At 63.8% G+C, this 22,198-nt stretch overlaps 2 protein-coding genes across 3 annotated transcripts; both read right to left on the reverse strand.

Annotated features, from left to right (window-relative positions):
- Positions 1-3: 3 nt before the first annotated feature.
- PLIN4 (perilipin 4) lies at positions 4-11,259 on the reverse strand. The gene is made up of 8 exons (XM_042928023.1): positions 11,186-11,259; positions 11,007-11,074; positions 10,349-10,484; positions 9,417-9,475; positions 3,977-7,580; positions 3,692-3,879; positions 2,276-2,362; positions 4-2,203 (listed from the first exon to the last, which is right to left on the reverse strand). The coding sequence occupies exons 2-8, from the start codon at positions 11,055-11,057 to the stop codon at positions 1,871-1,873; spliced, it is 4,458 nt and encodes a 1,485-aa protein (XP_042783957.1). The 5' UTR covers positions 11,058-11,074; positions 11,186-11,259; the 3' UTR covers positions 4-1,870.
- A 3,363-nt stretch (positions 11,260-14,622) lies between these two features.
- On the reverse strand, positions 14,623-21,784 carry PLIN5 (perilipin 5). Of its 2 annotated transcripts, XM_042928060.1 has the most exons (8): positions 21,487-21,784; positions 20,610-20,789; positions 19,885-20,080; positions 19,230-19,312; positions 18,520-18,703; positions 17,014-17,213; positions 15,482-15,598; positions 14,623-15,218 (listed from the first exon to the last, which is right to left on the reverse strand). In XM_042928060.1, the coding sequence occupies exons 2-8, from the start codon at positions 20,682-20,684 to the stop codon at positions 14,688-14,690; spliced, it is 1,386 nt and encodes a 461-aa protein (XP_042783994.1). In that variant the 5' UTR covers positions 20,685-20,789; positions 21,487-21,784; the 3' UTR covers positions 14,623-14,687. The 2 variants fall into 2 exon arrangements, with proteins under 2 accessions (XP_042783994.1, XP_042783996.1); XM_042928062.1 differs by lacking the exon at positions 21,487-21,784 and having other exon boundaries at positions 18,520-18,700; positions 20,610-21,066.
- Between the last annotated feature and the right edge of the window lie 414 nt (positions 21,785-22,198).

A 22,198-nucleotide genomic window follows, 5' to 3' on the forward strand; every position in this document is an offset into this window, starting at 1 on the left:
TTTTATTGACTTGGTTGTCTAGTGTTGCTGGGGCAGCTGTCCAGGACCCGTCCAGGGACGAAGGATTTAAGCCGTAGCATTCACAGCGAACGTGAACTTGGTTGCGAAGGTGCCCCTGCCTGGCCTGGCCCTGCAGGGCTGACGGTGAGGGAGAGTGGGGGTGGGGGGTGGGCCTTTATAGAAGTAATGGGGGCTCGAGTGGAGGCTGTGGTCTGACCCTCCTGCGTGCGGCCGCCCAGCACCCAGGCGGGAGCAGGGACCCAGCGGGCGGGCCTGGGCCCGGAGGGTGGAGACCGTGCTTCTCTGTTCCCAGCCAGGCTGCAGGTGGCTCTGGGACCCCCGAGGCAAGATTCAGGGTCCCCAGAAGCAGTGGCTCGGGGCATTCGAGCCATTCAGGCTTGGGGGCCGCTGTGGGCTGGCCAGTGTCCTTGATGTTCCAAGGGTGTGAGCACTGGGGGCGGGACTCGCTCTGTGCCCTTGGATGAGTGGCACTCCCACCCCGGGCTTCTCATTCCTCACCTGTGTAAGGATCCCAGGCTCACGGGGCCGTCACGCGGATTCAGACCGACACCCGCACTGGGCAGTTGCTGGCTAAACAGTGGCGTCCACTGTATGTGACTTACCCTGCCCTGGCCAGGAGCCTCCGTTCCCACCGGGGCCGTGGTCAGGGTGGGACTTCCTGAGCCTGGCGCCCCTCGTTTGGTTTGGCTGGACTGGAGCTCCAGCTAGCATCTCTTCCTGCGATGACAGTGCGTGAGGGACACCAAGGAAGGACGGGCCCGAGGGGCTTCCTGACCCGTTCCCCGTGTCTCACATGGCCAGCGCCCAGGAGCCTGGCGACCCTTTGGGGGAAGGCTGGTGTCGCGTCCTGGGCTCAGAGCACCGCATCGTGTGTGAGAAGGGGCTGTGGTCCTGGGGCCTGACCGGGGGGTCGAGGGTGGGATGCGGGTTCTGGGAAGCGGGGGCTTCCTTGGCCAGGGTCCCCCCCCCGGCCGGAGGACAGGTGAGGCCCAGGGAGGGCGCGCCTGGCGTCCTGTATCCCCACGTGCCACCCCGGCGTGGCTGCCCTGGGCATTTGGGGAAGTGTGGCCCGGAAGGACGGGGTGCTGCGTCACAGCTGTTCTCCAGCCTCGACCAAGTGTGGGGCCTACCTGAACGTGCTGAGCACCTGCGGTCACTGTCCCACTGTCCCCCCCACTGTCCCAGGGCCCCGTCCCCTGCGGGGAAGCTCTGCTGGTCCTTCCTCAGAGGCCTCAGCCCAGGTGCTTGGAGGGCCACAGAGCATCAGCTCCGGGTAGGCCCAGGTGGGAAGTGGCTGGTTTTATATCCGCCCCCGTCCAGTCCTCCAGCCGGCCCGGGGCATAGCCATGGCTGCTGGCTGCCGCAGCTTGACCCTCACGAAGCCCCTTGGCCACACCGAGCGTTGGCAGAGGCGGTAGGAGCCTGCCTCGGGGTGACAGTGGCCTTCTGGTACATCCGGCTGCAACGGAACATGGTTTGCTGAGGGCGTATGCTTCTAGAGCCAGGACAGAGCCGGGAGCCCAGGAGGGAGGAGCAAGCGAACTGGACGGAACCTTCTAGACTTAGGCACGTGTGCGTTCCTCTTCCTTAATGGGAGTGCTTGCTTGAGATCCTCAGGCAAACGCCCTCCGTCGGCGGTCTTAGCAACCCTGGGCCCCCAGACCCGGAGGAGAAGGGGTGGACGGTGCGGGCAGGCCTAGAGCCGGGTGCGTGGTGCCGCTGAGCTCACGGTCCTTGGTGCCCCCGCTGGGGCGAGGCAGCGCAGGGTCCAGACCTTCGGGGAGGAGGGGGAGCCGGTTTGGGGCCGGGGAGGAGGCCCCGCGGAGGGCCCCCGTGGGCCGGGAGCGGCCTACAGCCGCTGCCCGCCGGGCGGCAGGGCGAAGGGCCCCACGAGCCAGCAGAGCGGCGGGCCGTGCTGCACGCTGTCCAGCACCTGCTCCAGCTCTTGCCAGGCCCGGCCCACGCCCTCGTGGCTCCGGGCCAGGCGCTCTGCCGGCAGCTGCTGGACCGAGCCGGCCGAGGAGACCAGGCCATAGAGCTCACACAGGCTGTGCCGCGCCCGCCCCACACGCTGCTGGAGCTCCTCGGGGAGGCCCTGGAGGCCGGCGGCCAGGGAGCTGTAGGCCACGTGGAGCCGCTGGACGAGGCTGCAGGCCCTGGACAGGGCCCCGGCGTCCGGCACCTGCGGGAGCGGGGAGCGAGGTAAGCGGGGGCGGAGGGAGAAGAGCGGGAGCCTCGTCGTTCGGTCACGCACCTCGTGGGGAGCGCCTTCCTCCACGCTGCTGCTCGGACCCTGGTCTGGAGGTGACTGGCCCTCTGGAGCCCGCTCGGCCTTCTGAATCTAGAAAGAAAGAGACGCCAGCGGAGACATTACAGCTGGTCCCCTGGGGACGTTGGGGTCTGGCCCTGGAGCCTCACGTCTGGACCTTTCCCGGGCACGGTGGAAAAGCCACAAAAAAATAAAATCCTTTGATAAGAAACGAATGAAAAGGTCTCGGAGGTGCCTTACAGAGTCCCCCTCTCTCGTGTCCCCCATCCCTGCTTCGGAGGCACATTCTGAACCCGGTGCCTCTTGCTGCCATGGAAGCCACCCAGAGGCCCCACTGTCCGTCACGTGCCGGGAGTTTTGCAGGAATCTTCCGGGTCCAGCCCGTTCTCCCATCAGCAGCTAGTGACCCCCTAGAGAAACCTAAGTGGGGTCAGGCCACTCCTCAGTCCTGGGTGCTGGGGGGGTTGCTGGGGGGCATCCCTGGTCCCCACCTCCTCCATGCCAGGAGTCCCCCCCCCCCCCCGGTTGTGACAACCACAGACATCCCCACAGATTGCCAAGTGTCCCTGGGAACAGAATCACCCCCCCAGGGGACACTTCCTAGGTTAAGGGGTTCCACTGGCCCCCAGGAGCCTTTACATTATGTTGACCACCTCTCACCTGCTGAGGTCATGGGAGGCTGCACACACAGGGCAGTGACTTACAGACCTTGAGGTCACCCTGGGTGATGCCATCTAACCACTTGGAGATGCATTCCGGTGTCTGGGGTGAGCACGGCTTTACTCGTTATTTTTCCCCCATAATTAACCCTGGCTTTCCCCTCCGCGGCCCTGCTGACACTGGCACTGGTTCTGGATCATTCTGTGTGCTGTACTATTGGTGTCCTGGGCACTGGGGGTGGGGGGCTGAGCAGCGTCCCTGACCCCGCCCACTCAAGGCCAGGAGCACCATTTCCTGCAGTGTGACAGCCACAGATGTCCCCAGACATGGCCCAGTGTCCCAGGGGCCTGTTCACGCCTGTGGAGATCCCGCTGGATCGGACCCGCGGTCTTCGTGCTGTGGCCCACCAGAGACCGTGGGGCACCGACTGAAATCACCGTTGTGTGGGTGCAGCCTGGAGATCTGGATTCAGGCAGCATTGCTGAGCTCTTCACTGCACGTGCATCTAAACGTCTAAGAGCCATGACCTTGGAGACCGGGAGGTCCTCAGAGCTGGGGGAGCCTCGCCGTCTGCACTGGCCACAGGGGGCTGCCGCTGGACTGGGCTCAGCTCCGCCTCTGGCACAGAGCAGGAGCCGACACGTTAGCTGTCCGCCGTGGAGAAGCCTCCGTGGGGCTCAGTAGATGCCCGTCGGGTCACCACACGGGGATGGGGGAGCGTGGGGAGGGGAAGGCTCTTACCAGCTTGAAGGCGTCCTCCAGCTGGGCCAGCGCGGCCCTGGCCTGGAACTGGCCGTGTTGCAGGTGGCTCAGGGCGTGCTCAAACGCCCGCTGGCGGAAGCCGGGGGCCAGGTCGCCCAGACGCACAAAGTAGCTGCGCTGGTCGGCCGTGAGCACCCTCGGCTCAGGCTCGGAGGCAGCAAGCTGGGCTGCAGGGAAGAGGGGATCACTGGATCCGAGAGGCCCCGGGATGGGTTTTACAGAAGCCCAGCCCCGTGGGAGGTGGGCCGGCCCTGCCGTTCTTACCTTGCTCCTCGGCATCCAGGGGCCGGAAGACATCCCCCAGCTCCTTCAGCTCGTCCCGGAGTGTCGCGAAGCTCGTGGCTCCTTCATGGCCGCGCGCGGTGGCCACGTGCCCCGCATCCTCCCTGCCCAGGGTGGCCCCCTGGGGACGGGTTGCTTCAGCGGTGGCTTCCCGGACAGGGTCCAGGCCTGCACCAAGTGTGTCCGGGGCGCTGGATACTCCGGGGGACAGAGCTTCCCCTCCTTTGCGGGGGGCACTGGAACTGGTGAGTGCGCCCCACACAGGGTCCCGGGTGCCAGGTAACCAGTTCTGGATGGTGCCGAGACCAGTCTGCACTGCCCCCTTGGCCACGTTCCCTGCCCCTGTCACCCCAGCGGACACTGTGTCTTTGGTGCCTGTGACAATATTCTTGGTGGCGTCCAGGCCGGTCTGGACGGTGCCCTTGGCCATGCCCAGTGCGCCTGTGAGCCCAGTAGACAGGGTGTCCTTGGTGCCTGTCAGGACGGTCTTTGAAGTGTCCAGGCCAGTCTGGACGGTGCCCTTGGCCATGCCCAGTGCGCCTGTGAGCCCAGTAGATAGGGTGTCCTTGGTGCCTGTCAGGATGGTCTTTGAAGTGTCCAGGCCGGTCTGGACGGTGCCCTTGGCCATGTTCACTGCCCCTGTCACCCCAGCGGACACTGTGTCTTTAGTGCCTGTGACAATATTCTTGGTGGTGTCCAGGCCGGTCTGGACGGTGCCCTTGGCCATGCCCAGTGCACCTGTGAGCCCAGTAGATAGGGTGTCCTTGGTGCCCGTCAGGACGGTCTTTGAAGTGTCCAGGCCAGTCTGGACGGTGCCTTTGGCCATGCCCAGTGCGCCTGTGAGCCCAGTAGACAGGGTGTCCTTGGTGCCTGTCAGGACGGTCTTTGAAGTGTCCAGGCCAGTCTGGACGGTGCCCTTGGCCATGCCCAGTGCACCTGTGAGTCCAGTAGATAGGGTGTCCTTGGTGCCCGTCAGGACGGCCTTTGAAGTGTCCAGGCCGGTCTGGACAGCCCCTTTGGCCACATTCATGGCACCAGTCACCCCACTGCACACGGTGTCCTTGGTGCCCATCAGGACGGTCTTTGAAGTGTCCAGGCCAGTCTGGACGGTGCCCTTGGCCATGCCAAGTGCACCTGTGAGTCCAGTAGATAGGGTGTCCTTGGTGCCCGTCAGGACGGTCTTTGAAGTGTCCAGGCCGGTCTGGACGGTGCCCTTGGCCATGCCCAGTGCACCTGTGAGTCCAGTAGATAGGGTGTCCTTGGTGCCCGTCAGGACGGCCTTTGAAGTGTCCAGGCCGGTCTGGACAGCCCCTTTGGCCACATTCATGGCACCAGTCACCCCACTGCACACGGTGTCCTTGGTGCCCGTCAGGACGGTCTTTGAAGTGTCCAGGCCGGTCTGGACGGTGCCCTTGGCCATGCCCAGTGCGCCTGTGAGCCCAGTAGATAGGGTGTCCTTGGTGCCTGTCAGGATGGTCTTTGAAGTGTCCAGGCCGGTCTGGACGGTGCCCTTGGCCATGTTCACTGCCCCTGTCACCCCAGCGGACACTGTGTCTTTAGTGCCTGTGACAATATTCTTGGTGGTGTCCAGGCCGGTCTGGACGGTGCCCTTGGCCATGCCCAGTGCACCTGTGAGTCCAGTAGATAGGGTGTCCTTGGTGCCTGTCAGGACGGTCTTTGAAGTGTCCAGGCCGGTCTGGACAGCCCCTTTGGCCACATTCATGGCACCAGTCACCCCACTGCACACGGTGTCCTTGGTGCCCGTCAGGACGGTCTTTGAAGTGTCCAGGCCGGTCTGGACGGTGCCCTTGGCCATGGTCACTGCCCCTGTCACCCCAGCGGACACTGTGTCTTTAGTGCCTGTGACAATATTCTTGGTGGTGTCCAGGCCGGTCTGGACGGTGCCCTTGGCCATGCCCAGTGCACCTGTGAGCCCAGTAGATAGGGTGTCCTTGGTGCCCGTCAGGACGGCCTTTGAAGTGTCCAGGCCGGTCTGGACAGCCCCTTTGGTCACATTCATGGCACCAGTCACCCCACTGCACACGGTGTCCTTGGTGCCCATCAGGACGGTCTTTGAAGTGTCCAGGCCGGTCTGGACGGTGCCCTTGGCCATGGTCACTGCCCCTGTCACCCCAGCGGACACGGTGTCTTTGGTGCCTATGACAATATTCTTGGTGGTGTCCAGGCCGGTCTGGACGGTGCCCTTGGCCATGCCCAGTGCGCCTGTGAGCCCAGTAGATAGGGTGTCCTTGGTGCCTGTCAGGACGGTCTTTGAAGTGTCCAGGCCGGTCTGGACAGCCCCTTTGGCCACATTCATGGCACCAGTCACCCCACTGCACACAGTGTCCTTGGTGCCCGTCAGGACAGCCTTGGTGGTGTCCAGGCCGGTCTGGACGGTGCCCTTGGCCATGTTCACTGCCCCTGAGAGCCCCGTGGACACAGTGTCCTTGGTGCCCGTCAGGATGGTCTTTGAAGTGTCCAGGCCTGTCTGGACGGTGCCCTTGGCCATGTTCACTGCCCCTGTCACCCCAGCGGACACTGTGTCTTTAGTGCCTGTGACAATATTCTTGGTGGTGTCCAGGCCGGTCTGGACGGTGCCCTTGGCCATGCCCAGTGCGCCTGTGAGCCCAGTAGATAGGGTGTCCTTGGTGCCTGTCAGGACGGTCTTTGAAGTGTCCAGGCCGGTCTGGACAGCCCCTTTGGCCACATTCATGGCACCAGTCACCCCACTGCACACAGTGTCCTTGGTGCCCGTCAGGACAGCCTTGGTGGTGTCCAGGCCGGTCTGGACGGTGCCCTTGGCCATGTTCATTGCCCCTGAGAGCCCCGTGGACACAGTGTCCTTGGTGCCCGTCAGGATGGTCTTTGAAGTGTCCAGGCCGGTCTGGACGGTGCCCTTGGCCATGGTCACTGCCCCTGTCACCCCAGCGGACACTGTGTCTTTAGTGCCTGTGACAATATTCTTGGTGGTGTCCAGGCCGGTCTGGACGGTACCCTTGGCCATGCCCAGTGCGCCTGTGAGCCCAGTAGATAGGGTGTCCTTGGTGCCCGTCAGGACGGTCTTTGAAGTGTCCAGGCCAGTCTGGACGGTGCCCTTGGCCATGCCCAGTGCACCTGTGAGTCCAGTAGATAGGGTGTCCTTGGTGCCCATCAGGACGGTCTTTGAAGTGTCCAGGCCGGTCTGGACGGTGCCCTTGGCCATGGTCACTGCCCCCGTCACCCCAGCGGACACTGTGTCTTTAGTGCCTGTGACAATATTCTTGGTGGTGTCCAGGCCGGTCTGGACGGTGCCCTTGGCCATGCCCAGTGCGCCTGTGAGCCCAGTAGATAGGGTGTCCTTGGTGCCTGTCAGGACGGTCTTTGAAGTGTCCAGGCCGGTCTGGACCGTGCCCTTAGCTACACCCACTGCCCCTGTGACGCCACTGGCCACAGTCTCCTTGGCACCTGAGAGGGCAGACCGGGTCATGCCCAGGCCTCCGTGCACCACACCTTTAGCTGCGTCCACTACGTCAGCCATCCCGGAGGAGATGGTGTCCTTGGTCTTACTCATCTTGGAGCTCACCAGGTCCTTTGCCCCAGGGGTCATCTGATAAGAAAGGACACGCGTGGTCAAGAGGAGAGCCCGAGGCGCTCCGCACCCCAGACTTCAGCCAGCCCGATCCCTCGCGTGCATCAGGGCGAAGGACTGTCACCCAGAGAGTCTGCCCGTCACCTCCCGCCTGTACATACTCTGCTCTCACACTGTCATCCAGCCATGGCCTTCCAGGGCCCGGCCTGCGCCCCCAGTGGCAGGTCCCCACACCCCCAGAACCTTTGCCAAAGTCCCCTGGCCTTGAGCTCAGTGCCGGGTGCCGGGTGACATAGTTGGTTCGTCTTGCCTACTCTTCAAAGGGCAGTTTCTCTAATCTGGTCAAACTAACAAAGGGTTGTGGCGGCCTGAGTCGCCACCACTCACTTTCAACCACAAGTGTGCTGTCTGTAATCCAGAGCTTCTTAACCGGGGTGATTCTACCCTCCAGGGGACCCTGGGTGGCGTCTGCAGACATCTGTGGTTGCCCACGACTCGGGGACAGGGTGCCCCAGGCGTCGAGCGAGCAGGGCACAGGGATGCCGTGCAATCCCCCCCGCAGCGCCCAGGACGTACCACAACCAGGAGGGATCTGGCCGCAAACGGCCACAATACTGAGCTGGAGGGAGCCCCGAAATTTTGTTCTTACCTCTGCCCACCTGCTACCCTGCCTCGTTTCAAGTGGGCGCTTGGGCTGTGTGCCTGCAGAGACCTGAGTTCGAATCTCAGCCCTCCGCCCCTCTCTAGCCCCCCCGCTGTGTGACCTCAGGCAAGACACATCCCCTCTGAGCTTTTTGGCTGAAGCCTGGTGACTAACACAACTGCCTCCTTCAAGGATTGTGGAGGAAGGGAGTCAAGGTGCCTGAAGCACTTTGCAGGAGACTGAGACTAAGACGGGGAGGGAACAGGGTGTGGCCTTGGCTGTCCCGGTCTGTTGTAATCTGGGCCAGAAGGGCCACTGGCGTTCCTCGTTCCTTGAGCTGAGGGCAGAGGGGAGTAGAGTAAGACTGCAGGGGGGCAGGGGGGGGGGTGGGGTGGCGTCTGGGTGGCTCAGTCCGTGAAGGGTCCGACTTCGGCTCAGGTCACGATTTCACAGTTTGTGATTTCGAGCCCCGAATCGGGATCGGCACTGACGGTGCGGAGCCTGCTTAGGATTCTCTCTCTCTCTGCCCTTCCCCCACTCTCACTCGCTCTCTCTCTCAACATAAATAAATAAACTTTAAAGAAAAAGAAAGACTCCAGGATGGGCCCTTAAGCGTGCCCAGTGAAGCAGTCCTAACAGGGCTGTGGCGCCCTGCTGTGGCCCTTAGCGGTCGCGCATCAGTCACTCCGTCTGGCCCAGCCTTGGGGACGTGATAGCGAGGGGAGAGCCCCGTTCATCCGAGATGGATGGAAGGTGCAGGAAGGTTCCCTAGCCACGCCTGGCTGTGTGACCTTCAGCAAGCGGCTTGGCTTCTCTGTGCTTTTTGGCTGTGGTGTGGGGTACTCTCGCTCCCTTCCTCGCGGGGCAGGTCCACCAGTAAGCGGCACACAGAAAGCACGCAGCCCCGAGCCTGGCGTGCGCCGAGGGGCCCGTGTTCCCGGCCCGTTATCGCTAGACAGAGCGGGAGACCGTGCGCAGCCTTGCCGCGCCGGGCAGGTGGGCGGTGGTCGGCATTGCACCCATTTCGCAGATGTGGAAACCGAAGCTCAGAGGGGAGTCTACGCCTGGAATCCCACAGCAGGACGCACTGGGGTGTCTGCCCTCCCCTTGGCCTACGACAGCCCCTCAGAAGGCAGGAACCGAAACCTCCCCCGAGAAGCGCCAGAAGGAGGCGGAGGCCATCAGGCCTCAGGTCGACCAGCCCCTCTCACCTTATCTGAAGGCGGCGGCTGCTTCTCCCCGCCGGCCGTCTGCTCCAGGTTGGTGGCTGCTGTGGGCACAGGAGCTGGTCAGGCAACCAGGAAGGGCGAGGGACGTGGGCTGGCATCAGCCAACGGGCCTGGGGCCCGTTGCGTAATTGGTGGGCACAGCCTGAAAGGTCAGGAATGTCCCAGCCGCCCTGCCAGGGACAGCAGGAGGTGACCTCGACAGCCAGTGACTGAGCCCTGCCGGAGGCTCTCCTGGAGCCCTGGGGCTTTGGGCTGCTGGTACGGGAGTTCTCTGGAGTTTTCTATGCCCGGGTCCCGGGCCCTGGACACTCACCCCGGAGGGGACCCGAGGAAGGGTATTAAGGGCCCCGCCCCAGCCGCAGCTGCCTGTCTGGCCTGGGTATGTGGGGCAGGAGTCACTGGCCTGGGGCGCTGGGCCCAGAGTGAGCGAGCGTCCAGGCCCACGCTCCCCGGCATCAGCCCCCTGAGCAAATGGAGGATAGGGAGTCCCCCGCTCCCTCCCCCCCCAGCCCCTGCCGCCAAGGCTATGTGACCCCAGGGAAGCCAGCCCCCTTTGCTGGGAACCAGGATGGAAACCTTCAGTGAGCTCAGACACGGGGAGCACCCAGTCCCCGGTGCATCAGAAATGGGGTGGGATGCAGGGGAGGGGTTGAGAAAGCAGAGAGACAGGCTGTGTCCACACCCTCGCCGTTGCTGGTTATGCTACTTTGGGCCCCTCTCCTGCCCTACGTAGGCCTCAGTTTTCCCCATCTGGTGCCACCTGAGCATGCCAGCCTGGAGTGTCTGTTGAGGTGATGCTGGCACGTGTGAACCCCCCCCCCACCCCCCCCAAATGATCAAAAGTCCCTGCTCGGGGATGTTTATTCCCGGGACCCACCTCTAGAGCCGCCGCCCCCACGGAGCTGTCCACTCACCCTGAGCCTGGGGCTGCGCGGACGCACCCGCAGGGTCGGCGACCGGCCGGACCTCTCTCGCAGAACTGTGGGCGCTGGCCACCAGGTTCCGGGCAGAACTGAAGCCAGGCAGGGACCCCAAGAAACCTCCCAGGGTCTACACGGGGCAGGGGGGGAAGCGTTAGCAGGGCCAGGGTGCTGGGTGGGGGGAATGCTTTGGACAGCACTGGGTTCCTGCATCCCCTCGGGCCCTTCATCCTGGGTAGACCCCAGGAGGGTGTCTTAGCCTCTCTGAGTCTCAGTTTCTTTGCCTGGGCCACGGGCAGAGTCAGCCTGCCTCCCGTAGACAGAGGAAAAGTTCATCCTCCGGGTCTCCAAAGGCCTTTTCCCTCCACGGCCCCCCCCATTTCACAGATGGGGAAACTGAGGCCCAGAGAGGGGCCACGGCTGGTTCCAGGTCACATGGTAGGGCAGGAGCTGAGGGTTGCTTGTGTCCCCCCGCTCCCCCCACCCTTCAGCTTGGGACCGGAGGGGACAGTTGGTACCATGGCTCGCAGAGCCTTCCCACCCCACCCTTCCCAGGCCCTCCGGCCCCCGGTACCGTGAAGGTCACCTTCCCAAGGTTCCGGGGGGGTCCCCACGTCCCGGCAGGGATCTCCCCCACCGCACCTCCCCTCACCTTGCCCTTGGGTTTGGGAGGATCCCGGCCTCCTTCATCTGGGGCAGACATGGTAATGTTCTGAGCAGCTGGAAAGGGGCGGAGAGGGTGTGTGAATCGGGGGGCTCCCGGGCCTCCTGCCGCACCCCTCCCGCGCCGGCCACACCCCTCCGGCCCAGCCTCACCCTGGCGTTGCTCACCTGGGGTGCGTGAGGGTCCCTCAGAGCCACAGGCGGTGCAGCTGGGGGCTGGCTCTGCTCTCGGCTACCAGGCCTTATAGGGTCTGGGGCAGGCCCGGGCCCGGCCGGCAGAGGCAGGCGGCCAGCGGGCCGGGGGAGGGCCCTGGGCGGTCACGTGCAGCCTGCCCAGCCCAGCGTGGGCCCTGGGCCCAGGACCTTTCCCCTGCTATCCGCACCGGGCGGCCTCTGCCCACGGCACGCCCCCCCACCCCCAGCAAGGCCGAGGGATTTGCGGACCATCCCCTGCCCCCAAGGCCCTGCCCACAGGCTGTCTCGGCCTCCGGTTTCCACCCACGAAGCACACTTCAGAGCTCTGCTTTGCCGCGACCCCTTGGCCAGTTACCATCCACCGGCCTCAGGTTCCTCTTCCAGACGCCCTCCCCGTGGCCCGCAGGGTCCTGCTCTCTGCCTGCCCTCCCCTCCTCCAGCTCTCTCCCCCTCGCTCGCTCTCCCCCAGCCACGCGGGACTCCTCACGGTTCCTCCAGCACGCCAGGCATGGTGCTGCCCCGGGACCTTTGCACATGCTGTTCTCGCTACCCGCAGAGCCCTTCCCCACAACGCACAGCTCCCCTCCCTCAGGCCTGTTTCACTCCGAGCTACGTCTCCTGCGGCAGAAATGGACCTGGCACACGGTCAGCCTGTAAGGGATGTCTGGCTGGACGGGCCAGCTCATAGGATAGTTCCGAGTGTGAAATGTGGTCAAGCACGGGACCTGTTTACCCCAGTGCCGGGTACCGAGCAGGTACTCAACAAACGCGAGCTTCGCATCGTCCGGGCAGGGAGAGAGGAGCCCGGTCTCGCCTGAACAGGGAGGGGATGCGTCACTCTCCGGGAGGGACTTCCCTTGATAAATTAGGGCCAAAACGCGGATGGATACAGGGTGTCAAAAGAGCAGGGGGATCCTGGCAGTGAGATGCCGGCCCGGTGGGCTCGGGACAACCCAGGGTGGCTTCCTGGAGGAGGCATCCTGGGCCGGAGACCACAGAGCCAGGAAGTGGCAGGGACGGGATTCAAACCCAGACCCAGAGCCTGTGGACGGGGTGGGCTGACGGTGGGTAGGGGCACAGGCCGGCAGAGAAATGACCTCTCAACCCGAGCTAAGTCTCCCCCCTGCCCGCTCCTGGGACAGGGGCCCCAGCTGCACGCTGGTGGAGACCCAGTTGGCCGTTCCGGGCGCTGAGCTGGGAGGAGGGAGGGTTCAGACACAGCCCGATGACCCCCAGGTCATCTCCTTGGAGCAATCGCGTGTTTACCAAACAGTTGGGGAACAAAATGCGGATGTCCCCCAAACTGTCCTCCCAGCCAACGCTTCCCAAAGGTGGCAGGGGAGGCGGGAACCCCTGGGTGGGCCCCTCCCCTTCCCACAGGGCCGCCGCAGCACAATGATGGCGGAGAAACCCAGCAAAGACCATCAGAGAACATCGGAGTCAGGTCCCGCCCTCCTCTGCCCACAGCCCTCCAAGCCTCTGCCCTCCCTGGGGGAAAACCTGAGTCCTCCTCCCGCCCCTGGCCCCCATCACCTCCCTGTCCTCCCCTCTTCCCTTTCTCCCCTTGACTCACTCTGCTGCAAACACACGGGCCTCCTCACTGTTCCTCCAACACACTTGGCCCGCTGCTGCCCCAGGACCTTTGCACCGGTGGTGCCCCCTGCCTGGAACGCTCCTTGGTCTTTGCTTCTATCTCACCTCCTCAGACAAGTCTTCTTGGCCCCTTCGTCCCCGGTTAAAAAATATACACCCCTCCTCCTGCCCTCACACGCTCCCCATCCCTCAGCCCTGTTATGTTTTTCATCCCCTACTAACACCAAGATGATTTCCGTCTGTTTCTTGTTTATCGTCTGTCTCTCCCACTGTATTGTGGGGTCCCCGAGGGCAGGATTCGTATCTGGTTTGCTCCCTGCCGGGCACAGCTCAGCAAGGGAAGGAGCTTGCCCACCCAGGCGTAGGCAAGGCTGAGACTCAACCCCAGGACCTTATCTCCCGCTCCCCCCACTCCCAGACTTACCTCGACCCTTTATCTTTCCCTCCCCACTCTGTTCCTGTCAGACTGATTCCCCCACCGCCGTGCCTCTGCCTGAGCCCTTCCCTCTGCCAAAATGCCCTTCCTGTGTGCCATTCTGCCCATCCTCACCCAGCCTGGCCCTCCGGGAGCCCCCAGCCGCACCAGGGGAAGAGAAGGCAAGGTTGCCTGTGGCCCCAAGTGCAGGTGGAGGGGGCTTGGGGTCCCAAGAAGGTGGACTGTGGACTGTCAGAGCTAGGCCACTGGGGCGGAGTGAGGGAGAGCTTCCTGGAGGCGGCGGCATTGGAGCTGGGGCTCCACGATGGACGAGTCCGAGCGACGGGTGGGAGGGCGGGAGGGCACGGCCTCAGCAAAGGAGTTTGGATATTTGGTCTGAGGGTGAGTGGGAGCCATGGAGGTTTCTACGCAGGGGCAGGGAAGTGAATCCGGCCGGTGGGAAGTGGTCCAACCTCCCAGAACCGCCCCTGGGCCGGGTCCTAGGGAAGCCAGGGGCCACCCTGACCTCACCACATCAGACTGTGGTTTCCTAACACCCCACCCGGCCACAGGGGAGTCTCGGGGGCGGCTGAGAATTCGGTGAAAGGATGGGAGGGCCCCCAGGAGACTGGCCTGTGGCCCTTCCCCTACCTCGCTCGGCCCCATCGGGACCAGTGCGGCTGGAGGAATCACAGCACGACGAGCCCCCGCAGGCCCGGGGAGGAGTAGCACTCCTTTCAAACCTTGAACCCTGGCTTGGGCCTTGCGGCCCCACACGCCTGAGGCCCCCCGCACCCTGGAACCAACACCCACCCCGACCCGAACGGAGGCCATAGGCCTTTGGACAACACAAAGCACCTTTATTCTGGAGCGTGGACCCCAAAGGGCAAATCACGTGGATCCAGCAGGCCCAGCGGATGAAGCTGGATATTCTCAGGGACTCCCCCCTCCCCCCACCCCACCCCGTCCAGGATGTACAAGCTGGGGGGGTGGAGGGAGGGTGCCTACTTTTCCAAACCCCCAGACAGCCGCTGGGCAAACTGTGTTTCTTTGGGGAGTTTTGATCCGCTTTTTTGGGGGGTGCAGGGCCGGGGACCACAAACAGAGGCACCCAGCTTGGGGCTAATGAGACCTGAATTGGGTTCCAGTCCCCCTGTGTCCAAGGGAAAGACTGGGGCGCGTCTGAGATCAGTGAAGCTGGTCTAGGCGTCTGAATTTAGCCCCCCACCCCCACCGCGCACCTGGGCCAAGGCCACCGCGCAGTCCGTTAGTGCATATTCATGGCCACTAGGGGGCAGCGGGGACCTGGGGGGGGGCAGGGCGACCTCCCCCTTGCGGCCTGTTACTGCACGTGCATGGCCACTAGGGGGCAGCAGGGACCTCGGGGTGGTGGGGTGGGCGGGGGGGGGGGGGGGGTGCAGGGCGACCTCCCGAGGGCCGCGTCTGCTGCCCCGTGGCCCCATCTGGTCAGAAGTCCAGCTCTGTCATCAGGGTGTGCTTGGCGCGGCTGGGGGGCGTGGGTTCCTCCTTGGAAGTGTCGCCTGGGAGGGCTGGCCCGTCCCCGTGCTCGGCTTCCCAGGCTCTCTGCTGGGCCGGCCAGTCCAGGTGAGCCCAGCGGGGGTCAGGGCCCCCCACGACCTCGTCCACCAGAGCCTCCAGGTCAGGCGGGGGCGCGGGCCGCTCCACGAGGATGGGCGCGAACGGCCCCACCAGCCAGGGCAGCGGCACGGCCTGTACCACGAGCTCCAGGAGCTCGTCCACGCAGGCGTGGGCCCGGGCCACGCTGCCCCGGCCCTCGGCCAGCGCGGCCGCGGGCACATCGCCGAAGCAGCGGGCGTCGGCGAACGCGGACTGCAGGGCGTCCACGCTGCGCCGCACCTCGGCCACCTTCTCCCGGGCGCTGGGGGGCAGGCCCCGCACGCTGGTCTCCAGCGCGTCCATGGTGCCCTGCAGCTCCCGCATCAGACTCCGGGACAGGACCAGCGTCTCCAGCTCTGCCTGCGGGGGAGGGGAGGGGCCTCAGCGTCCCCGACGGGCGCGCCCCCCCCCCCCCAGGACCAGCGCCCTGCCTCAGTTTCCCCACAGGGCACCCCGTAGGACCATCCGGCCAGCTTCCCCGTGGACACTCCAAACCGCTGACCTCAGCCCTTGGTTTGAGACGGCTGGAGCCCGGCCCCTCCCCTCCCCCCCCCCCCCCGCCACCCTGGATACATCCAGAACGCCCCCTCGCACCCCCGCCCACCCTCTCGCCGCCACCCTACCTGGCTGCGGCGACGGCCGTTTTCTGGGGAGCGCTGGCTCCAGTCCTCCCAGAGCTCGTGCACCTTCCCAGGGCGGGCGGGGGCAGTGGGTGTGGCCCCACACTGCATGAGGTTGATCTGAGGGGACAGGGGCGGGGGTGCAGCTGAGGATCCGGGGGCTCGGGGGAGCCAGGACCCTAGCGTGGATCTGGTCTCCATAACCATGTAGAGAACATTCTTCCCTGCAACCTTCCTCTGCCGATCCAGCCTGGCCAACCGGCCCGTTCTCTCCTCTGCTCTTGGCCAGACGCCGCCACTCGCGGTTCCGCCGTCGCTCAGACTCACTTCGGCCACGCTGGCCGGCGGGCTAGGTGCACTCCTCCCTCCGCCCCACACCCCTGCCTGGCTCATTGCAGTGTTTCCGAGCGGACGGAAGTCTTCCCTCCCTGCCTCCTGGCTGGGCAGATGCCCCAGCGCCTGGTATGTTTTTTCATCATGACCTTCATTCCCCTACTGCGCTTTGAGCGTCCTGACGGGGCCACTGTGCCTTCGGTGCCCAGGACGGGGCAGGTATTAGAAGACAAACAGGAATTGTGGTCCATCTGTACTCTGGGGTATTATTCAGCCTTAAAAAGGAAGCCCGTTCTGACACCTGACCTTGAGGACTTGGTGTTCAGGGATAGAAACCCACTCGGGCGCTCATCGGCGCCCTCTGGTGGCCGCTGCGGGGACGACAGCCTGGGACCCGGACGGAGCTGGGGGACCAGGTGCCGCTTGGGGGGCTGGGCCTGGGGGTGAGGAAGGGGGAGGGGACCTGTGGGCGGAGCCAGCATCCCGGGTGCCTGATGTGAGTGCGAGAGGCGGGAAGTCGAGACCTGACCCCCCCCCCCCCCAGGTGAATGGAGGTTCAGATGCGGGAGCAGGTTGGGGGTGTCTGACGTCATCAAACTGAGCCAAGCGGGAGCTCCCGCGGGCCCCTGGGTGGCTCGGTGGGTTAAGCTCTGACTTCCGCTCAGGTCCCGGTTTGTGAGTTCGAGCCCCGCCGGGGGCTCTGCGCTGAGCGTGCAGAGCTTGCTTGGGATTCTCTCTCTCCTTCCTCCCCTCCCCTGCTCATGTTTTCTCTCTCTCAAAATAAATACAGTTAAAAAAAAAAAGTGGGGGCTCCGTGTTCCTTTGGAGCAGGGAGGGACACACAGTGAGGGCAGAGACTGGAACCTAAAAGCTGGAGTGGATTGGGATTGGTGGCAGGAAAGCAAGGGGAGGGGTGTTTTCTTTCTCTCCTGAACTACTTTAACTACCTGTGAATTCCAGCTCCTACTGGCTCTCCCCCCACCGAAGCCCCTTCCTGTCTCCCCAGGCTGAACCTCGACCCCCCTGAGCTTCCCCAGACCCATGTGCCCTCTCCGCCCCAGCCTTGAACACACCGGGCTGGAGGCAGCTGAGCCCGGCTTTGCCTCCCCCGTCAGACCAGCTCAGGACCGGGTCCCCAGCTGGCACTCGATCCACGCTCACCCGCCCGCATCACGGGGAAGGAGTGAACAGAAGGATCTCACCAACTCCAGGGTCTCCTGCAGCTGGGCCAGCGTGTCCTGGGCGTGGTGTTTCTTCTGCCTCAGTTTCCCCAGAGAGTGTTCATACGCCAGGTGGCGGAGCCGCGCCGACAGGGAGCCCAGGCGCACAAAATAGCCCTGTCGTCTCCTCTGCTCCTCCACGGACCCCACTTCCGGGCCCTCGGCCTCCGCTGCCAGGGCCGCTGGAGGACGGGACGGGGTGGGGGGATGGGGGTCAGCATGGCCGCCCCCTCCACGTCTGCTCACCCTCCTTGTGCGTTGACGAGCCCGCGGGCTCCCAAATTTATAGTTTTCCTTTAGGGACATCAACTCATTTCCCCAAACCCTATGACGTAGGCACTATCATTAGCCCCATTTACAGATGAGGAACACTGAGGCAAGGGGCCATGAAGCCCCACAGTGTGCAAGAGGCAGACCCGGGATTCCAACCCAGACACTCTTAGCCCCTCTGTGAAACGGTCTGTTAAGAATATACTATGGGGAGCTGGGTGGCTCAGCTGCGTAAGCGTCCGACTCTTGACTTTGGCTCAGGTCATGATCTCATGGTTTGTGAGTTCGAGCCCCGCGTCGGGCTCCGCGCTGATGGTGAGGCGCCTGCTTGGGATTCTCTCTCTCCCTCTCTCCGCCCCTCCCCCATTCTCTCTCTCTCTCTCAAAATAAACTTTACTACACTTGATCTTAGCCAACAGGCCAAGAAGCGATCTCTCAAAATAAACTTTAAAAAAATCCTAAGAAAAAAAAAAAAAGGGTATGCTACAAACGCTCGGCACACAGTAGGTGCCTCATAAATGCCTCCAAGCCTTTCTGCAGAGGAGGGAGTGCATCGGCATGTTCTTCTCGCCCCCCTAAAGCAGGGGTTGAGAGAAGTCAGATCGTCTCTGGGGTCAGAAACAAGATGTAGAAAACTGGAGAATGCTGTTTTTTTGTTTTGCTTTTTTAAGATTTTTTTCTTTTTTTTTAAGTAATCTCTACCCCCAACGTGTGGCTCGAACTTACAAACCCAAGATCAAGAGTCACATGCTCCACTGACTGAGCCAGCCTGGAGCCCTGTGACAATGGTGGGGCTACGGGAACCGTATGAAGGGGCAGATGCCGTTCAGCCCAAGTGTTTAGTTTTTGAGGACCAGCCACAAATCAGGACTTGTATTGAAAATCTGATTGTTAAATGCACATGATGCACTGAAGCATTTTAAAGGCACTGCTTAGGCCAGTGTGACCATCGGAGGGGACACCAGTTTGAGACCGGGGCCCTCAAGTCTGCAAGCCCCGTACAGCCCTAGGGTCTGCGTGGTCTGGTTTCTCGCAGGGGGTGGGGCGGGGGGCCGTGGGAATGCCCGGGGGGCTCAGGCCTGGGCTCCAGCCCCGGGCGGTTCCTCCTGAACTGCTGTGAGGCCCTGGGCAAGTCCCGGGCTTCTCTGATCCGTAATCTCTGGGGATGGGGAGTGGGCAGAAGGATTCGGGGGCAGGGTGGGCGCGAGCCGGGCTCACCGAGCTCGTCCTCGGTCATGGGCAGGAAGTGGTCCACCAGCTCCTCTGACTTGCCCAGCACGACATCCACGGCGTGGCTCACGGAGCGCTTCAGGTCCACACTCCAGCGGCGGCTCTGCCGGGCCAGGCCCACCACGCCCGTCACACTGCTGGCCACCGTGTCCTTGGCCGAGGTCACCACCTGCTGAGAGGGGTCCCCTTCCAGGTTTGGGCTCCCTTCCCTTCCCTTCCCCCAGCTCCTTGGGGCCGGGTGCCCAGGGTCCCTGGCCCTTCCTGGCTCTGGGACTCAGTTTCCCCTCTAAAACATGGAGGAAATTAAGAAAGTTCTCCCTTACAGGGTCGTGGAAGGCGTTACCAGCACCACCTGGCACGTGTTAAGTGCTCAGTAAACTCGGGTGCTGTTTATTATTATTACTTTTGGGTTTTTTTCAATTTCTTTATTCTACTCTACTATTCTATTCTATTCTATTCTATTCTATTCTATTCTATTCTATTCTATTCTTAAATGTAATTTATTGTCAAATTGGCTTCCATACAACACCCAGGGCTCATCCCAACAGGTGCCCTCAATGCCTGTCACCCCTTTCCCCTCTCCCCCGCCCCGGGTGCTGATTATTTTAATCTGGCTGGTGCAGTCCCGACCGGTCCGGTCCCGGAGGAGGTTACCCTGCTCCTTCCCACCCCCAGCCCCCTCTGGGTCCCCACGGCACCGTCTCCGAAGGTTGCTGGAGAAAGGGCAACTTCTCTTCCAGTTTGTCCAGACCCCTGCAGGCGAGATTGTTCACGGAGGCCACTGGAGGGGGGAGAGTCAGGGAGTGAGGGAGGGAGACGTAGGGAGAGGCAGAGGGAGGCCCGGGCCACCCTGGGAGGGGCTGGGGACCCTTAGGGTGTGGGTGGGTCACCAGGCCGGGCCCCACCTGCGCTTCCCTCCCCGCCTCAGCCCTGCCATCCGGCTGCTGCCAGCACCAAGGTGACTCCTCGCCCAGGGCCGGCTCAGATGCCCCAGAGAGCAAGCTCAAGGTCACGCACACTGGCTGAGAAGGAGGCGGGGGAGGCCTCGAGTGGAGGAGGTGACCCCCTTCCTGGGTCAGACGTGAGGCCAAGGGTCTTGTGCCCCCCACCCGTCTGTCAGGTTGGACCCCTCAGCTGATCACAGGAGTCCGGGGGTGGGGACGTGGGGCTCAGGACACGCAGAGGCAAGGACAGAGAGGCAGATGGGGAGGGAGATACCTGAGGTACGTCAGGCCACGAGGGAGGGCGTCAGGACACAGAATGAGGGGGCCACAAGCAGACAGCTAAGGGTGGAGGTCCAGGAGATCAAAGGCAGGACCCAGGGACGCGGTGGCGGGGAGGGGGGGTGCTCACGCTGGGGCTGCAGGTGGCTCAGGAGCGGCTGGGCGTGGTCCAGGGCACGGGCGGTCAGGTCACACACGCAGTGCTCGGCCAGGCGGCAGGCGGAGCCCAGCAGCGGGTGCCTGTCCTTAGCGGCACTGTAAGCCTCCAAGACGGCGGCGCACGTGGTCCTGACCAGGGGCAGGGCCACCACGCGCTGCACCACGTTCTGTGGGGACGGGTGGCATCAGAGGGGCCCGAGGGGGTGCGGGGAGCTCGGCCGCCCCTCGGTCCGCTGCCCTTCTCTGGGCCGGGTTGAGGGGCGAGCGAGCGGGTGGGCTGCACGCTTAGCTTGGGGCTCCGGCCTCCCCATCTGTAAAATGGGTTTCTAGAGCCGGGAGATTCAAGGAGCCGACGCGCGCGAAGCGCGGGGAACGGGACCGGTGCAGAGCATGTCCTGTGATCGCTGTCACTCGTGCTGCTGCCGTTGAGAGTGCCGAGACGGTGGGCACAGAGACAGACCCGGGGGCAGAGACCCCGAGGTGGGGGAGGGGGAGCCGGGTGTGGCGGCAGAGATGCTCCCCGCCCCGGGCCTCGCGCGCCCCTCTGGGAGGTGGGTAGCGTGTGCCAGCAGCCCTCCCCCGCAAGGTCCAGCAAGGATGGGCATGGGAGGGCGCCCCTGGCCCGAAACTGTCCCGGGAGAGACAGTCCCCCCACCCCTCCCTGTGCCCCTGTCCTCGGGAGGGGCGGCCCCTCACCTGCCTGTCCTGCTCCCACAGGCTGTCTCTGGGGGGCCGCACAGGCTCATCTTCTGACATGTCGGCTGCAGACATCCTGAGGGGCAGGGCCGAGTGGGAGGGCCTTCCAGGCCTTGGGCTCTGTCCCGCTGGGCTTTGCGACCTGGGCAAAGTATTGTTCCCTCCTGGAACCTCCGTTTCCTCAAAACAGAGTTATGATAGTACCCTTCCTCGCAGCGTCGTGAGGGACACGGACACTGGATGCACAGGGCTCTGCACACACTAGGTGCACACAGAGAGCCTCTGGCAAGGTGGGGACATTGCAGGGGTTCAAAGCATGGGCTCTGGAAAGAGAAAGACTGGGGTTCACATCCTGCCGTTACCTGCTGTGTGACTTCGGGCAAGTGCCTTCCCCTCTCTGAGCTCTTTCCTCTTCGGCAAAGGAGAAGAGGCCCCTTACCCCTGCGCACCCCCCAGCTCCCCCTCCCCTCCCCTCCCCCCCGCCCCGGACAGAACTGCACAAGCAGCCCCCTGCAGGGGTGGAGGTGGTAGCTGCGGGATCCCAATAAACCTAAAGATTGACAGGGAAACTGAGGCACCCAGAGGTGAGGTCCATGCTGCTTCCAGGACCACACATCTGAGCAGGCTCAGAGTGGGGAGTTCGACCCGAGACTCCCCGCTCGCTCGAAGTTCTTCCCCTCTCCCTACCCTGTGCCCTCAGGGCCCTGGTCGCCGCTCAACTGGGTCCTGAGCTTTAGCCAACTGGGCCAAGGGTCTCGGCCACCTGCTCCAGCCCTTCACCCCCCGCCCCTGTCACGCCACTGGGTCCTCTCCCGCCCACCCGATCAGGAGCCCCCAACCTGCGGGGTCCTCCCGGACGCCCCCACGTGGCACTCACCCGGGCGCGCGCAGCCACAGCCCCCGGACGCCGCCGCCGACCCCCGACTAGGGCTCGAGGCTCCGCCCACCGCCGGCCCCGCCCGCCTTATAGCCTCTTGGAGGGGGAGGGTGGGGCCTTCCCTACTGACCAATGGGGAGAGGCCGTGCGGAGGCGTGGCCCGGGGGCGGGGCTCCAGCGACCCAGCCCACCCGCCCACCTCCCGGCCCTTCCCTGGGGTTCTCGCCGCCGGCGGTCCGCGGTTGTCATGGTAACTTGGGGGGCGCTGGATGCCCCAGGATTGGACTACTTCCGTTGACCAGGTTTGGCCACCCGTCACCCTGCCGTTGCCACGCAGACGGTGGAGGGCGATCACAGCCCCCACCCCGTCGCTGAGGAGTGACTTTGGGCAAGTCTTCAAGGCGTTTTTATTTGGAAAAATCTGCCGTGGAACTCAGCCAGGATTCAGGCCGGCCCGTTCCCTTGGATCCCCATTTTACAGATGAGCAAATTGAGGAATCCGATTCAAACCCCTCTCTGCCAGACTCCAGGCCCCTCCCTGGCTTTTGTCATCATACCTGGAATGACCACCAACGACCCTCCTTCCAGGGAGCTGAAAACACTGGGCATGTCCCCCAAACACCCAGGGGTCCCCCAAGTCTGACTCGGGCTCCAGCATGCCCAGCCCTGTGTCAGCAGGTGGCTCAAGGTTGCGAGTTGGGAGAACACAGCC

Source organism: Panthera leo, chromosome A2 (assembly GCF_018350215.1).
Source record: "Panthera leo isolate Ple1 chromosome A2, P.leo_Ple1_pat1.1, whole genome shotgun sequence".
Taxonomy (NCBI): domain Eukaryota; kingdom Metazoa; phylum Chordata; class Mammalia; order Carnivora; family Felidae; genus Panthera; species Panthera leo.

What these genes read in the sequence shown, in the direction of transcription:
- PLIN5 (XM_042928060.1), bottom strand. Translation starts at nt 20,684, where the DNA reads ATGTCTGCAGCCGACATGTCAGAAGATGAGCCTGTGCGGCCCCCCAGA. An exon ending in TGTGGGAGCAGGACAGGCAG is followed by an intron (nt 20,081 to 20,609) that starts GTGAGGGGCCGC and finishes CCGTCCCCACAG; the next exon opens with AACGTGGTGCAGCGCGTGGT. An exon ending in TGCAGGAGACCCTGGAGTTG is followed by an intron (nt 15,599 to 17,013) that starts GTGAGATCCTTC and finishes CTGTCCCCTCAG; the next exon opens with ATCAACCTCATGCAGTGTGG.
- PLIN4 (XM_042928023.1), bottom strand. Translation starts at nt 11,057, where the DNA reads ATGTCTGCCCCAGATGAAGGAGGCCGGGATCCTCCCAAACCCAAGGGC. An exon ending in CTCCCAAACCCAAGGGCAAG is followed by an intron (nt 10,485 to 11,006) that starts GTGAGGGGAGGT and finishes TGCCCCGTGTAG; the next exon opens with ACCCTGGGAGGTTTCTTGGG. An exon ending in AGGAAGGCGCTCCCCACGAG is followed by an intron (nt 2,204 to 2,275) that starts GTGCGTGACCGA and finishes CCGCTCCCGCAG; the next exon opens with GTGCCGGACGCCGGGGCCCT.